Genomic DNA, 16,017 nt, shown 5'->3' with positions numbered 1-16,017 from the left:
GTTTGCTGCCAAGAGCACTACTGTTTCTGACATTGTTCCTGGATGTGGGATGTCCCCTTACTTTGCTCCTTGTAAGTGAACTCCTTCTGGCAGCAAAGTGGATGGTTTTCACAGCTTGCCTCGCCCTGGTAGGACCACTGCAGTGACAGAGCTTAGTGGGGAGTGGAAGGGTCTTGGTCATGACTGCCATAAACTCCCACGGTTCTTAAAGGCCCAGTAGTTTCTCTTGAATAAATGTTTCTCAATTTGCTGTATCCCCTTGCTCAATTTCCAGAGTATCAAAGTTGTTGTTTTTGAAAACTGTATCCATTTCTATCATTGTTTTGGGGGGGAGAGGATTTATCAAGCTCCTTGTATGGCATTCTGGAAATCTCACTCCTACACACTACTTTCGTGGTCTCATTAAACTGCCACCACATCCTTGTAGCATAGGCATGACTACTCCTATTCTAGAATAGGGCACCAAGAGGACCAGAGAGGAGGGGCCGCGTGCTCAGGGTCACACAGCTAGCAAAAGATGGAGCTGTACTGGATTGCAGCATCCAAGGGCAGAGAACAAACTGAGTTCTCTGATTCCCTGGGGTTGTGTCCCCCTCCATTACTTCTTAGCATGTGATGTTTGACAAGTCCTTTCATTGCACTCGACCTCACTTTCTTTCTCTATAAAATGGGCATAAAACTTCCTAAGATAGTCACAGAGGTTTGAAAATTAGATGAGTTATGGGTAAAGCACTTAGAGCAGTGCTCAGACCCCAAAACACAAGGGAAAACTCTTTTTTTGGAAGCAAAATGGCCAACATTTTACTCAGCCTTCCATGCCGAGAGGTTTTACCTCAACTGTCGGGACAATTCAGATGGATTAGCTGATTCCATAAAGATGCGGAACAAGGAAGAAATTTCTTACAGCCACCTGGATTCTTGCCCTGTCATCCACCAGCTGGCTGTTGACAGTGATCGTATTAGGTAGAAACAAATGAAATCACTGGTATTTCACCTAAGCAAGTGACAATTTCATGTGGTTCGATCTAAGAGTACTATTAATGTTGATAATGAGAGCAACTGAGTACAAAGTCACTGACAAAGTCATTTTCATGTACATATTCGCAGTTAATTGTCCCGGCCCCTGTACAGTCTAGGCAGGGAATGTTAGCATCATTTTGCAGGTGAGGAAAATGAGGGTCAGAAGCACAGTTCAGTGCCCGCAGCCACCTGTTCACTCTGTCACTTGGACCTCAGCGCCCTTATCTGTACAATGAGGTCAACAGGACAGAATATCTCTGTGAGGCCTAATGTGCTTGGCTACACAGACATCTAAAGGGCTCTAAGAAAGCAGGGAGACGGAGAAGAATCCTTGGATCTTGTGGGGCTGGGTGTGTGTTTTGGCCGTGTTTGGGGTACACCTGAGCAATGGAAGCCTAGTCCGCATTCTGCAGCACCTCTGCCATTTTATCCAAGAGGGAGGCCGCTAGGACCAGCTCTGGGACATCAGGACAGGCTCAGAATGTTTCCTGAGTGCCTACTGTACGCAGCTATTTTGTGAAGCCCTCCACAGGCACAGCCACAGAGTCTTCCATAATAGGTGCCGTTATTTCCCCCCACTTTTCTGAAGAGCAGCCTGCAGCTCAGAGTAGAATGCTTGTCCAGGGTCACACGGTTCGTGAGTGGTTAAACGAGAATCTCAGTCCAGGCGGATCTGACTCCACATCCTGATTTTTTCCTCCCACACGTGGACTCTGGGCGTTAACTCCAAAGTAGGTTAGAAAATTGTCACCAGCTGTAGGCTTCGTTTCTTTTCCATCCGTCCATCTTGTTTTCAGCCAATGTTTATTTTGTTTTCTTCTCGTGCAGAGAGAAAAAAAATGTTGTAGTCTGGATATGTTGGTTTTATGCATTCTGCTGCCTATAGCTCCCTTGGAACATTTTTGGCTAAAATGTAATAAGTGAAACCACTGAATTTTTGGAGGGGGCGCTATGGAATGTTCCTCTCAGAGGCCAGAGGAGGAAACTTCCCCTCAGATTACAGCCTCAGAGTAGACTTTTAATAAGCATTTTTTTTTTTTTTGTATCTTAGGAAGTTTTCTGTGATGCCAATGACCCATGGAATTGAAACTCATCTAGCAGATCACTCTGTCTCATAATACCTTTTGCTTCTTTAAGTGTCGCAATTACTTTTCTGACAGCTTATTCTGAAGATAGACTCTGTGATTTCCGGTGAATGGAAGGTCCGTGAGGGGTGGTGTGAGGGTGGAGCGGGAGGGGAATGGCAGTCACCAGGGAGCCAGGCACGACCTGCGTTCATCTGAGGGCACGGATCTCTGGCAGGCTTGTTTCAGAGCCTGCGGGCCTATACGACAAGAGGAAAATTCCATTAAAGGGCTGGTGGTTTGGCTAAGGCTGCATCCGGGGATCTCTGAGTGAATTTGTTTCTCCTGGAGGGGGTGGCCTTTCTCCACACTCCCCCCCAACCCTACCCCGTTTCTACCCTCCCTGGGTCTCTCTTGCTGGGCGTTCCCTCATTCAGTCATCATATTTATTGAGCTCCTACCGTATGCATAGAACAGTACCAGGTGCAGTGGAGGAAACAGGTGAATTAAACACAGGCTCTCCCTCCCTAACCTAGGTCAGGAACACAGGGTTAAAGGCCACGCCATTTATTCACATATTTGGGAGAGTGAGGCCGTCTCCGGCACGTGTGATGAGAAGGACAGGGTGCTGGGGAGGCTGTCATGGGGGACACAGCAGGTAAGTTCCCCAGTAGCCCAGGGCCCTCTGCAGCTGTCTGGGACCTGGGAAGCAGTCGAGACATAGGTGTTGCATTGTGGCCCGACACACCTTGATTCGAGTCTGGTTCGGCCCATGTGTAACTTATAACCTTGGGGAAATGCTTCCATTCCGTTTTTTTAAAATGGTGGTAAAACATAGGTAACATAAGATTTACCATTTTAACCATTTTTAAGTGTGCAGTTCAGTGGTATTAAGTATATTCACACTGCTGTGCAGCCATCACCACCATCCATCTCCACAATTCCTTCATCTTGTAAAACTGAAACGAAACTCTGTACCCAGTAAACACTAACTCCCCACGCCCCTCCCCGAAGCCCCTGGCAACCACCATTCTACTTTCTGTCTCTATGAATTTGGCTGCTCTAGGGACCTTCTGTAAGTGGAATCATACAGTATTTGTCCTTTTGTGTTTGGCTTATTGTACTTAGCATGATGTCCTCAGGGTTCATCCATGTTGTAGCATGTGTCAGAATTTCCTTCCCTTTTAAAGCTGATTAATATTCCGTTGGGCATATGTACCACATTTTGTTTATCCATCCATCTGTTGATGGACACTTGGGTTACTTCTACCTTTTGGCTACTGTGAATGGTACTGGCATGAATATGAGTGTGTGTGAGTATCTGTTCAAGTCCCTGCTTTCACTTTTTTGGGTATCTATCTAGAAGTGGAATTTCTAGATCATATAGTAACTGCACGTTTAACTTTTCGAGGAGCCGCCATACTGTTTTCCGTAGCAGACACATTTTCCGTTGAGTTTTGCATCTGTGGTTTTCTCCTCTATGAAGTGGGCATGGTAGTATGACGACCCACCTAGGGTTGCTGTGAGGCTGGAACGAGGTGGTGTCTGTGAAGGTCCCAGCAGGGTGGATGGTACACAGTAGGTGCCCAGTACGTGCTCATCCTCCGCACTTACCTGGGGAGGTGGAGCTCTGTCAGCTCACGGACATGTGGGGTCACCCTCTCTCTCCCGGTGTATCCCTCAGCCATGCAGCCAGCTGACCTTCCACTTTGGGAGTCTCCTGCCCTCAGTCTGTCTTCCTTTCTAACTCTCCTCTTTTTCCCAGGCTGTGGCAGAGCTCCTGCAGACCCTGGATCTGGAGAAGAAGACAGTGGCCGTGGGGCACAGCCAGGTGAGTAGAGCTTCTTCCTTTTGCCGTTCTACCCATGACATCAGGGACGCACGTGAGACCTGAGTCTTGTCCTTCCTCAGCATCCACTACTTCTGTGTGTCTCCTTTCCACCAGACAGGGCTGAACACGGGGCTAAGTGATCTCTGCCCTTGTTATGTGACAAGGCTGTTAAGACAAAATGTTATAATGTGGGAGGAAATAACATTGGGGAATATCATTTATTAGAGGTAACACTCCCAGGGACCTCAGTGGTCTGGAGAATTAACATCTGGACTTCAGGTAGGACTTTCGGAACCTCAGAAAACACCCAGCTTCACTCTGAGCCTTGTAACTTTTGCTTTGCAACCAACTGTAACACAACAGTAGTCCTAGCGGATTAGCAGCAGTAAGTGAAAGGAGAGGGTGTGAGAAGAAGGTACATGATTTTAGGGCTGAGAGACGTAGATTTCTCCAAGCTGGTGTTGAGCCAAAAGCCCTTCCAGAAAAGTTGAAACCTTTAGAGAAGAATTTCATGGAGCCCTAATATGCTCATACATCTTGTAAGTTTTCAAGAGGGAAAATATAGTGTTCAGGGCTCCCCAAATGATCTGACCCTGGAACCCTCACCCTTTTGTTTTTGTGGAAGACCCATTACCACCTCCCAGAACTAGCGTTCCCTGGGTCATAGTGTGGGGAGTGGCGAACAGAGGTTGGAAACTCAGGGACCCAGGAGGAGGGCAGGGGAGTAGGGACAACGTTTAGAAATACAAACTGCAGAGAGAAGAGACCAAGGGACCACCTCCCCACTTAGTTATCTACTGATTGATTAATGGCACCCAGGAAACCTTTGTCAATTAATTGCCTTCCACGTTCAGGTACCGTGTAAAGTGTTGGTGGCATTATTGGCCATTAGTACCTCTTGCAAAGTGAAGTGTGCCACCCCATCACACCTCTTTCCTCGGAGAGCTCACAGTCATTCACGCTGGTCATTGCCCCCTAGACACACTAGCCTCTCCCCGCAGGCTTCTTGGTCCTTCTACAGCCTATGGTTGAAGCTGTTAGTCTGCTGTGGTTCCAACCTGATTGATCCTGCTGGGAGCTGGCAGCAACTCTGTGGACATGTCCAGTAGAGGAGATAAACCCCTGGGTTACTGGGCTCCCACCACAAGCCTGGTGCTATGCTAGGCAAATTCATATATCATTCCTCTTTTCCCCTCACAGTCTCTCTTGAGATAATTACAGTATCCCTTCTTCACAGATGAGGAAAATGTACCTCTGGGAAGTCAGCCCCTTTTCCAGGTCCTCTAGGGAGCCAGGAGCACAGCTGCCATGGAAACCTGTACTGGTCCAACCCCCAAGTTCTCTTCGATACGCTGTGGGTTCTATTGTTTATTAATGGAAATATACAGCAAATTCTTTACACACAGGTGTTTATGGTCTTGAATCAGAGGAATTCTTCTTCAGCTCCAGGAACTTCATCCTTCTAGACCAGTGGTTCTCAAAGTGTGGTCCCTAGGCCAGCTGCAGCAGCAGCACCCGAGAACTTCCCGGAAACAGAACTCTCAGGTGCCACCCCAGACCCGCTGATTCGGAAACTCTGGGGATGGAACCCTGCAGTCTGGGTTGTAACATGCCCTGTAGGGGATTCCAGTACATGCTCAAGTTTGAGAACCACTGTTTAGATAAATTACTTAGTTATTTCATGAATTTCAAAACCAGTCCCTGTGATCCCATCAACTATTGCAGAGCAGGGAAGAAAACAGCAAGATGAAAAGTCGCTATACAGAGTCTCACAGTGGCGAGGCAAGATGTCTACAAGCCAAAAACATCCCCATAATAAAACATTATTATTATTAATACTTGGCATTCACTAAGAAACTGTCCAGAGCAAATCAAGGTCACTGTGTCCTTTGGGGAGCCAGGCAAGGCAATAGACTGAGATCTTTAAGGGCAGATGCAACTCTCATGCTTTGCAGGGTTCGGCACTTAGTAGGTGGGAAGGCTGTGAATAGGGGAAGAGAACAGGCTGACCTGGTCCACACCCAGGCCCCACCACTGCCTAACTGTGTGGATCTTGAGTAAGTGATTTAGCCTCTCTGAGCCTCAGTTCCCGCATCTGTAAAATGGACCCACTGCTCTCTGCCTCCCAAGCTGGCTGTGGGAATCAGTAAATTACAGGGGCTGGCTGTCATCACTTGTGGCAGGCATTTGCCAACGGGGTCAGGATGCTTGTCAAACAGGATAGTGTTTTAACGTTTAAAGAATTAAACTCCTCTAATCTGGAAAATTACTAAGAGACGGGTAGCTAATTCCTTAGCAATACCAGAAAGGAGAGCGGTTGCCATATTAGATTTTTAAACCTTGCCTTGCCCAACAGTGGCTCCCAGAGATCCCTTAAAGATAGGGATGTTGGGATGTTACACTCTGCGTGGGCCCGATAAGCAGCTGGACCCCTGAAAAGTGAATAATTTAGATTTTTCTTTGTGATTCTCAGCCCCCGGTACCTTATCGAAGCCTGTGCCGAGGGCCATGACATTTATGAAAAAGGTGGGATTCCACATGCCGTCGGCCTTCTGGTCAGCAGTACGCTCTTAAAAGGAAAAAAAAAATCAAGCTAAGATTCTGCAGCGGCGATGACTTATTCCCACTCTGCGTATGGTCGTTTCCAATTATCTTTTTAATGAAAGCCTCATACTTAATCAATAACGGGTTTGGCAGCACTCGCTGCCTTTTGTAATATATGGACTAGCGCTCTCATCACTTTGATCATTGATTTTTTTTTTATAGCAGCTTTTGGGACTCACTAGCTTGTGAAATTAATACAGTCATTATTGAGGCAATCTGATAGGTAATGAGTCAGTCGTGTCTTTATTTCAATGAGGCTAATTTTCTTGGTAGTCCTGGCTGATAGTGTTCTGTAAAGCGATGGAGGGTTGCAAAACAGAGTTAGCACCGATTGGCTGCGCTAATTTCCATTTTTCCTCTGAGAAAAAGTTTACCGTGGGATTAGCAGAGTGGTCTTCATTACAGAAAATGGGTTTAAGGGAATGGAGAATCGATTGAGACCCTTTATTCCACCTGGAATCACATTGCATTTCAGCCTCAAACTCCCGGTGTTTGGATCATGTGAGCGAGGAAATGAAGCTTCCTGCCAACATTGAGAACGGGTACAGGGCGTGGACTTGAGGTTCTGGGTTCAAGTCTCAGCTTTGCTGACCACCAGCTATGTGAACTTGAGTCAGTGACGCAGCTTCCTTGAGCTGACAGATTCCTCGTGGGACTGTTCTGCGTATTAAAATGGGACATAGGAGAAAGAGCTTTGGAAAAATGTAGATGCCATGCAAATGTTAATTACATTCAGTGACAATTGTAGTCTCATCTGGAGTCAGAGAGAGGGAAATAAATCCCGGTGTTACCACCTGCTGGTGGAGGATTGTTGGCACATGCCTTTTTTAGCCTTAGTTTCTCCCTCCATGAAATGGGGGGATTGTTGTAACTACCTTGTAAGATTCTGCATGTAAAGTGCTTTGCCTGCATACCAAACGGTTAGTTCAGATCCAGAACACAGGCGGGCTCCATCAATGTTAGCCATTGATTGATAATGTCATGGATTACTTGACAATATCAGTGATCAAGGTGGAGCTCACCAGTGGCTCCAGAGAAACTGAACACCTTTGGGGCTACAAGCCACATCTGGCAAGGAAACGCACAGGACTGTGCTTAGAAATAAGCGGCATGAAGGCGTCTGAAACGTAACCCTCCCCTGTCACCGACTCATACATATCCCAGCAGCAGAGTGTCTTTCCTTTGCCTCTGGGGAGGCGACACCAGCTTTAGTGACCCCACTGCATTGGCCGGAGCAGGCCTGGCCCCAGAGCTTCCGGTTCTCTCTGAAAACCCTCCCGTGTTCCCTGCAGTCTCTTGGGGGCAGCTGCGGGGGTGCCGGGGAGGCAGTGATCACTTTGCTGCAGGGGCCCTCGTCCATTATTGATGCGCCAAGGCCTGGAAACTGTGTTTTCCACTGTGTTCTGCTCAATGCCTACACCTCCCGCCGGTGGCACCAGCCAGGCCCCATCCCCTCCTGACCAAGGAGGGCTGCCCTCACTTCCCCCACATTCTCTGCCCCTCCTTATAAGGCAGGACCGAGTATTTCTGGGGTGGCGCTTGTCTCATGGCCAACAGCACTTATCAAAAAAGAATGCACACCCAGGACTGACACCAAGCCCATGATTCTGCATATCCTGGGGTGGGGCCTGGGAATGTGCATTGACCACCTTCCCTGGGTGATTCCGGTGCACAGAGACGCTTAGTCAGGTCTGTCCTACCAGTGGTTCTCAAATGAGTGTGTGCATGAATACCCTGGGGATTAAATGAAAATGCCAGTTCTGCTTCAGCAGCTCTGGGGTGGGGCCTGAGATGCTGCGTTTCTAACAAACCCCCAGGAGGTGACGATGACCACACTCAGGTGCGTGGACCCCACTCTGAGCATCCAGGGACCAGAAGAAGGGAAAGAGGAGGCATCAGGAGACAAGATGCTTTGACCATTTAGACCCCCAGTCAAGGGCAGCTATTGACAGATATTTCGGGTAGATCTAGGAGAACTGGGGTCTGAGCGGCAGCCCCTCCCACTTGAGGCAGTCTGATTCGGTGGCAGCGAAGTCACCTGCAGCCTTCTCTCCTTCCAGGTCTTCCTCAAGGCGGGCGTGGTCTCCAGGCTGGAGAAGCAGCGGGAGAAGCTGGTGTCTCACAGCATCATCTTGTTCCAGGCGGCTTGCAAGGGCTTTCTGTTTCGCCAGGAATTCAAGAAGCTGAAGGTGCGGGGGCCCAAGTGCCTCGTGAACCTGGCAGGGGTGCTGGTTCCTGGAAAAGCACCATCTGTGCTGGTCCGGGGGCTGTCATCCCTGCTTTTCACACTTCCTCTTGTGCATGAATCTCCAGTGGGATGTTAACGTGTGGATTCTGGTCCAGTGGGTCTGGAGTGAGCACGGGGGTCTGCCCGTCTCCCATGATGGTGCCAGAGCTGCTGGTCCGCAGACCCACCCCGAGTGGTCAGACTTTAATAGACACTTTGTAAGATGATATGATTGTTCTAGGACCCTGACATCAAATCACCACCGATGTGAGCCTTGGTCAGGATATCCATGAGATTGTCCAAGCCCTCCTGGGTTGGAAATGGTTTCAACCTGTCCCATCTCTGGAGAACTTGGCTTTCATGGGTCAGCAGAGAGCACGTGGGCAGGACCTGGCCACAGAGGCCTTTGGGACCAAATATCAACTAGTGACATGATCGTGGCCACTGTTTCTCGCAGGCAGTGTCAGGGATTTTTGAGGATAGTTTTTGTCTTGCACAGTGACTTCTGAGCCTGATCCCCATGTAAGAGGTGACCCTGTTGTGTTACGTAATGTTTTCTACTCCTTGTCCTATTATTATTATTAGGTGATGCAAGATTAAACTGTGGCCTAATATTGATGCCAGGAGCCTGACTCCATGAAAGGAAGGTTTTTTTTTTTTAAGTTTACCCAATCCCTTCCACTAGGATAAACCCATTTCCTCTACCCCCTTTGCCACCCTCTGCCTCCTTCAGCTGGCCTGGGAGAGGCCCTTCAGTTTCCACTCTCCCTCCCCTGCAGATTCACCGGCTGGCTGCCCAGTGCATCCAGAAGAACGTGGCTGTGTTCCTGGCGGTCAAGGACTGGCCGTGGTGGCAGCTCCTGGGTTCCCTTCGGCCCCTGCTGAGTGCCACCATCGGGGAGGAGCAGCTCCGCGCCAAGGAGGTGGGTCCACGGGGCAGGCAGGGCGCCTCCCCCCGCCCCCCCCATCCCCCCCCAAGTGTTTGCATCCAGACCGAGTGCCCCACCCCTCGAAATTCTTCATCTGGGAATGCTCCACCAACAGCCCTCGCTGCCCCCTTGCAGATATCCCTCTGCTCCCTTCGACACAGACCGCCCTGCACCACGTGGCCAGCTCCTCCCTAGGCTAGTGGGTGCTGGTCAGAGGCGCCATCACCACCCCGGGGGCGTGCGAACGCTCGCTTACTGCTCATCCCCGAGAGACTCAAGGCGAGAGTTTCTGAGTCCTTTATCTTCTTACCTCTCAGGGGGCACTCCCCTTACTCTCCCTTCTACCCCGTTAGCACCCACCTGGTATAGATAACTGCTCTGATTGGTTTCTGGTTTATCCTGCCTGTTGTTCCTTTTTGCAAAAATTAGCAAATACAGGCACTTCTCGGAGATAGTGCAGGTTCAGTTCTAGACCACCGAGATAAAGTGGATATCACAATAAAGTGAGTCACGTGAATTTGGTGGCTTCCCAGAGCCTATAAAAGTTGACACTGTACTTTATTAAGTGTGCAGTAGCATTCTGTCTAAAAAAAACAATGTACATACCTTAATTAAAAAATAATGCTGTTGGAAAAAATGCACCAATAGACTTGCTCAACACAGGGTTGCCACCAACCTTCAATTTGTAAAAAAATACAATGTCTGTGAAGTGCAATAAAACCCAGCTCAATGAAACAAAGTATGCCTGTATACACACATACACACACACACTGAACTAATGGTTCCTTTCTTTTTTACACAAAAGGTAGCATACTATGTTTTCTTCTGCAACTTGCGTTTTTCACTTCAAAATATATTTTAAGAATCATGCTATGTCTATTTTTTTGGATTTTCTTTAAAAAAATGTTTTAATTGAAATATGTTTGACCTGCAACATTGTGAATTTAAGGTGTGCAACATGTTAATGTGATACATTTATATATTGTCACAGGATTCCCATTTTTAAAGAAGTCTTCCTTGTTCTCTTTTCATGGCCACATAGTCCTCCTTGGTGTGTGTGTTTCATGGTTCACTCCACCAGCCTGCAGTGGGTGGGCATTTCAGTTGCTCCTAATGGTGGTCTTGTAAACCTCGTGCTGACCCACTGGCCAGAAAGTGATAATTGGGGAAGATGAAGAGCTGAGCGCCCGTCTCACTTGGGCATGCCCAGTCTCGGGGTAAGCAGCGGTCCTGTTCTGAGGATTTGCATTCAGCCCCTAGACTGGGCTGGTGTGGACCAGACTTGCGTGAGCAGAGACATTGATATTCAGAAATGGTCAAAGGAAACATCCCTCGTAGGAACTTAGCATCTGGGTGTCATCACAGATAGGCTGCTGAATTGCCTACTTCATTCCCTGGCCACTCTTTATTGTATACATGGAACCTATACCTCCAGTCCAGAATGGCTTCTGTTAAGGTGTTTGCTTTTCTAGGCGGAGCTTACAGCGCTGAGACAGAAGCTAGAGAAGTCAGAGAGGTCTCGGAATGATCTCCGGCAGAACACAGACCTGCTGGAGAGCAAGGTAGCCCCATCCCTCCTGTGCGGGGTCCCTGTGCGGGGGGAGGTCTGCTGATGGAGAAGATGATGAGGATGAGCCTGGCATTGTGCTAAGTGCCTTCACGCCGCCTCAGAATAACCCTGTGAAGTGTATGCTGTTACTGTCCCCGTTGTACAGAGGAGGAAACGGAGGCTCTGGGATATTAGGTTCCTTCCCCAGGCCACACAATCAGCAAGTATAGAGCTGAGATTCAAACCCATGTCATTTGGCTCCAAAGGGAAGAATTTCTTAAATAAGTCACAAAAGCACAAATCGCAGGGGGAAAATGATCACTGTGACCCCGGGTAAAGTAATCAACTTCTGATTGTCAGAGCATAAAATAAAGACACACCACATACTTGGAGATGAAATTTGTGACTCATATAACTGACAAAGAGTAACCAGAATATGTAAAGAATTTCCTCAAATCAACTGGAAAAAAGGCAGACACTCCAGTTAAAAAAAATGGGCAGGGGCTTCCCTGGTGGCGCAGTGGTTGAGAGTCTGCCTGCCGATGCAGGGGACATGGGTTCGCGCCCTGGTCTGGGAGGATCCCACGTGCCGCGGAGCGACTGGGCCCGTGAGCCACAATTACTGAGCCTGCGCGTCCGGAGCCTGTGCTCGGCAACAGGAGAGGCCGCGATAGTGAGAGGCCCGCGCACCGCGATGAAGAGTGGCCCCCGCTCGCCACAATTGGAGGAAGCCCTCGCACAGAAACGAAGACCCAACACAGCCATAAATAAATAAATAAATAAATAAAATATTTAAAAAAAAAAAAAAAAAAGGGCAAAAATTAGGAATTGGCAGTTCCCAGGAACAAGAGTTCCTGTGATCAGGAATTCAAATGGCCAATAAACTCATGAAAAGATGAGCAACTAACTAGCAATCAGGAAATGTAAATTAACACGACAATAGGTGTCATTTCACGCTTCAGATGGGCAAAATCCAGAAGTCTGGTGTAGCCAAGTGCTGGCAGGGGTGCGTAGCAGCAGGAACTCATGCTGCTGGTGGGAGTGTAAATTGATCTCATGGCTCTTGAACAATCTAGCATTATCTCTGAAAGATGAAGCTGCTTGTACCCTGTGGCCCAGCAATTCCACTTCTAGGCACACTTGCAGGAGAATCTCTCTCACCTAAATGAAAGGACAAGAAGCTTATAGCAGCAGCATTTGTCATGTTGAAGAAATGTAAACACCCAAAAGGGAGTCTGTTGACAGAATGAACGCATTTTGTTATACTAAAAACTGAGTTACCAAAGTGAAAATGGATAAAGAGGCAGGCAAACTGTGGCCCATAGGGCAAATCCATTCCACCACCTGTTCTTTGTAGTTTTATGGGCACACAGCCACGCCCATTCATTTGTGCATAGTCTCTGGCTGCTTTTGTGCTACAAAGGCAGAGTTGAGTAGTTGTGACAGAGACTGTATGACCTTCAGAGATTAAGAATATTTACTATCTGGCTCTTTATAGAAGATGTTTCCTGACCCTTCAACCAGAGATACATGAACCAACATGGATTGCCCTCGAAAACAAAGTGCTGAAGGAAAAGGATTAATTTACAAAAGAATGCCTAAAATATGTTACAGTACATATCAATTTTTTAAATGTGCACAACAATACTATACGTTGATTGGGGAATATACCTAAGTCGTTATGGTGTAAAGATATTCATGGGAATAATAATGCCAGATTCTGCGTAGTGGCCGACTCTGGGGGATGGAAGGGACACGTGACTGGGGAAGGTTGGGCTGGGGGAGTGTGTGACTGCAGGCCGGGATTTTCTCTCTTTGGCTGGAGATTGAGTTCATGGGCTGGGGATGAAGACATGAACCGGATGGCCCTGCCCCCAAGGAGACGATCTCAAATTACAGACCCCTACACGTCTTCATTCCGTATTATGTGGGGCACAGTCAGTGAGCTGTGGGGAGACGGCGAAAGAGCTCTCCAAGGAACACTTGCCATCCCACTCAGCTCTCGGGGCCTGAATGAGGGTGAGGAGAGGAAGGCACGTGTCTGGGGCACAGAATTGAAAGGGGCACCAAAAAACTCAGCGAGATAAATAATATTTAATGCAGTATATATATATATTTTTAAATAGAACCATCTTTTTCCCTTTATTTATTTATTATTTATGGCTGTGTTGGGTCTTCGTTTCTGTGCGAGGGCTTTCTTTAGTTGTGGCAAGTGGGGACCACTCTTCATCGCCATGCGCGGGCCTCTCACTATCGCGGCCTCTCTTGTTGCGGAGCACAGGCTCCAGACGCGCAGGCTCAGTAGTTGTGGCTCACGAGCCTAGTTGCTCCGCGGCATGTGGGATCTTTCCAGACCAGGGCTCGAACCCGTGTCCCCTGCATTAGCAGGCAGATTCTCAACCACTGCGCCACCAGGGAAGACCTAATGCGGTATCTTTTAAGAGATAAATTGCATGCAAAAAACCCAGGATGAGCAGAATATCAGAATTTTAAATAAATGCAGGGTTTGCGGGCCAAGATTAGGGTGAGGCAAGTGACGAACTCTGCACGGTGGGATCCTGTCTTGATTCTTTATTTAAAAGTTTGATATTTTAGTCATCACAGATTTTTGGCATTAATTTTGATTTTCTTAAAAATTGCATTAACGTTTTTAATTTATCTTGATTTCTGAGGTTTTCGGTGCTCCCTTCAATTTTGCACCCTAGTTGAATGCTTCGCTGCCTTTCTTCAGGAAGCCCTGGGTACCTCACAGGGTTCTGGTGAAGTTCAGATGGAACTTATTTATTCCCTTGTTCATCACATGCTATGTCTGAGCATCTCCCATGTGGCAGGCGTTCAACCGGACCCCTTGGATACAGCCAGGGACAAAGCAAAGTCCCTGTCCTCACCAAGTCTCCAGGCCGATAGAGGGAGACAGATCACAAGTAAATAAACATGCAAACTGGTTTCAGATTGTGGAGTGCTGCAGGTATTAAGCAGAGCGAGGTGACGGTGGAGGGAGGTCGAGTGGGGGCCAATATTTCCTGAGTGGTCAGGGAAGGCTTCTGTGGATTGAGATATTTGAATCTAGATCAGAACGATTTGCTGTACCCATCTCTGTGCAGATCTGGAGGAAGGGTAGAAACAGCAAGTGCAAAGGTCCTGAAGCAACATGAGATAAAGCTCAGTCCAGAGCAAAACTAGAGCTTTCTCTACCAGCGAGGCTATGATGTTATCATTACTGGTAATATTGCTTGGTTTGGTTGATGGCTAATGGGGACTGTAATTAGATTCACCATCAAGCCAACATAACTCCTCCTTCGCCCTATGTTCACAGCCTGAGTTGAGCCTGGCTGGCTCATGTGGGACATGGAATGAAGTTGGGGTGGAGGGGCTGTCTCTTTTCCACCCTTCTCATCCTCCCCGTGACTGTGTCCACTCTCCCCACCAAGGGTCCTCTGTCTGCTTAATCCACACCCACTCCTATGGTCAGGCAAGAGGCAGGGGCCCCTGGAAGGGAGAGTCACGTCTGCACACAGAGTTAGGAGAAGCTGGGCAGGCGGGGCTGCTGCGCCATGAGCCGGTGCCCCTCTCGTGGACGAGACTGTGAGGCGGAGTGGAAATGACAACTGAGAGTGCCTTACATTCTCCATCGAGGCTCCAGAGGGCCAGCGGCCTGACCTCTCTTGCCGGAAGTAGCCATGAGTAGAGCAGCAGAAGCAAAAAATTGGAGCTCTGTGGGCTGGTGGGGAATATCAGTGACTTCCCGGTAGAAATTCCTTCCCACTGAGCTGACGCTTGATGCAGTAATTCATCTCGAGCTGTCAGGTTGGACTTGGGGGTTTGCGATGTGTCCGCTGCTGGGCAAGACTTGGAGAGAGGGATGCGGTGAGCACTTTTAGCATCTAGAGCTCCAGCTTATGGGACACTGGGAGGAGAGAGGGATGCGGTGAGCACCTTTAGCATCTAGAGCTCCAGCTTATGGGACACTGGGAGGAGAGAGGGAGGGAGCCAGGCTTCTGAGACCTGAACCAAGCATAGACATGTCAGCACCTACGGAATATTCTGTCCAGGCTCTTTTTGTCTTTGTATCACACACAGTTGAATGCATGGGGCCTTGAAAAAATAAGACAAAAATTTAAAGCTAAGAAAATCAGAGCAAAGGGAACTAAGATTTGAGGAATATAGAAAACCAGGGAAAGAGTTAGAATATAGACATTTACTATTGGCCTCAGACTCACTCTTACTTCACAGCCTTTGCCTGTGCTCTTCCCTCTGCCTGGAACATTCCTCTCCACCCTCTTCACCTGGTAAATGTCGGGTCATCCCTTCTTACTTAGTTCAGGTGGTGCTTCCTCCAAGAAGCCTTCGTTGACCCTCTAAGGGTGGGTTAGGCCCCCACTATATTCTACCACTGGCCCTGTTCTTCCTTCCCCTCACAGCATTGATTGGTGCAACCTAATCACCTGTGTCCCAGCTAGACTGGGAGAACCCAAGGGCAGGGATGTGTCTTGCTTATCACGTCAGCCCAGCCCCAGGTACAGAATAGACACAGAATGGGTGAGTGGAACCATTAAAAGTGGGCCGAAATTTTGACACTGAGCTTCCTAGCAACCAAAGCAAAGAGGAAAACAGGATATTCCATAGACATGTTGTGCCTAGGTTAAACATACACACACACACCTGTTGCTTGAGAAAAGAGTAACTTTTCAGGGTATTGAGATAATCTAGATATTAGAGAAGTTTCTCCCATGAATCCTCATTAAAAGGGCACCAAGGGCACTATTCACACAGTAAATACAAGAGGGGTCTGT

The 16,017-nt window shown here is 48.1% G+C and overlaps 1 protein-coding gene across 1 annotated transcript in view; it reads left to right on the top strand.

The window, feature by feature from the left end:
- MYO18B (myosin XVIIIB) overlaps positions 1 to 16,017 on the top strand; it is a 220,840-nt gene that overhangs the window by 78,689 nt on the left and 126,134 nt on the right. Inside the window, exons 15-18 of the mRNA XM_036823428.1 lie at positions 3,850 to 3,915; positions 8,580 to 8,708; positions 9,526 to 9,669; positions 11,148 to 11,237. Of these exons, the coding sequence (XP_036679323.1) occupies positions 3,850 to 3,915; positions 8,580 to 8,708; positions 9,526 to 9,669; positions 11,148 to 11,237 (429 nt within the window). The remainder of the gene's footprint in view (positions 1 to 3,849; positions 3,916 to 8,579; positions 8,709 to 9,525; positions 9,670 to 11,147; positions 11,238 to 16,017) is intronic.

Source organism: Balaenoptera musculus, chromosome 14, assembly GCF_009873245.2.
Source record: "Balaenoptera musculus isolate JJ_BM4_2016_0621 chromosome 14, mBalMus1.pri.v3, whole genome shotgun sequence".
NCBI lineage: Eukaryota > Metazoa > Chordata > Mammalia > Artiodactyla > Balaenopteridae > Balaenoptera > Balaenoptera musculus.
This window is presented reverse-complemented; position numbering and strand designations above follow the sequence as displayed.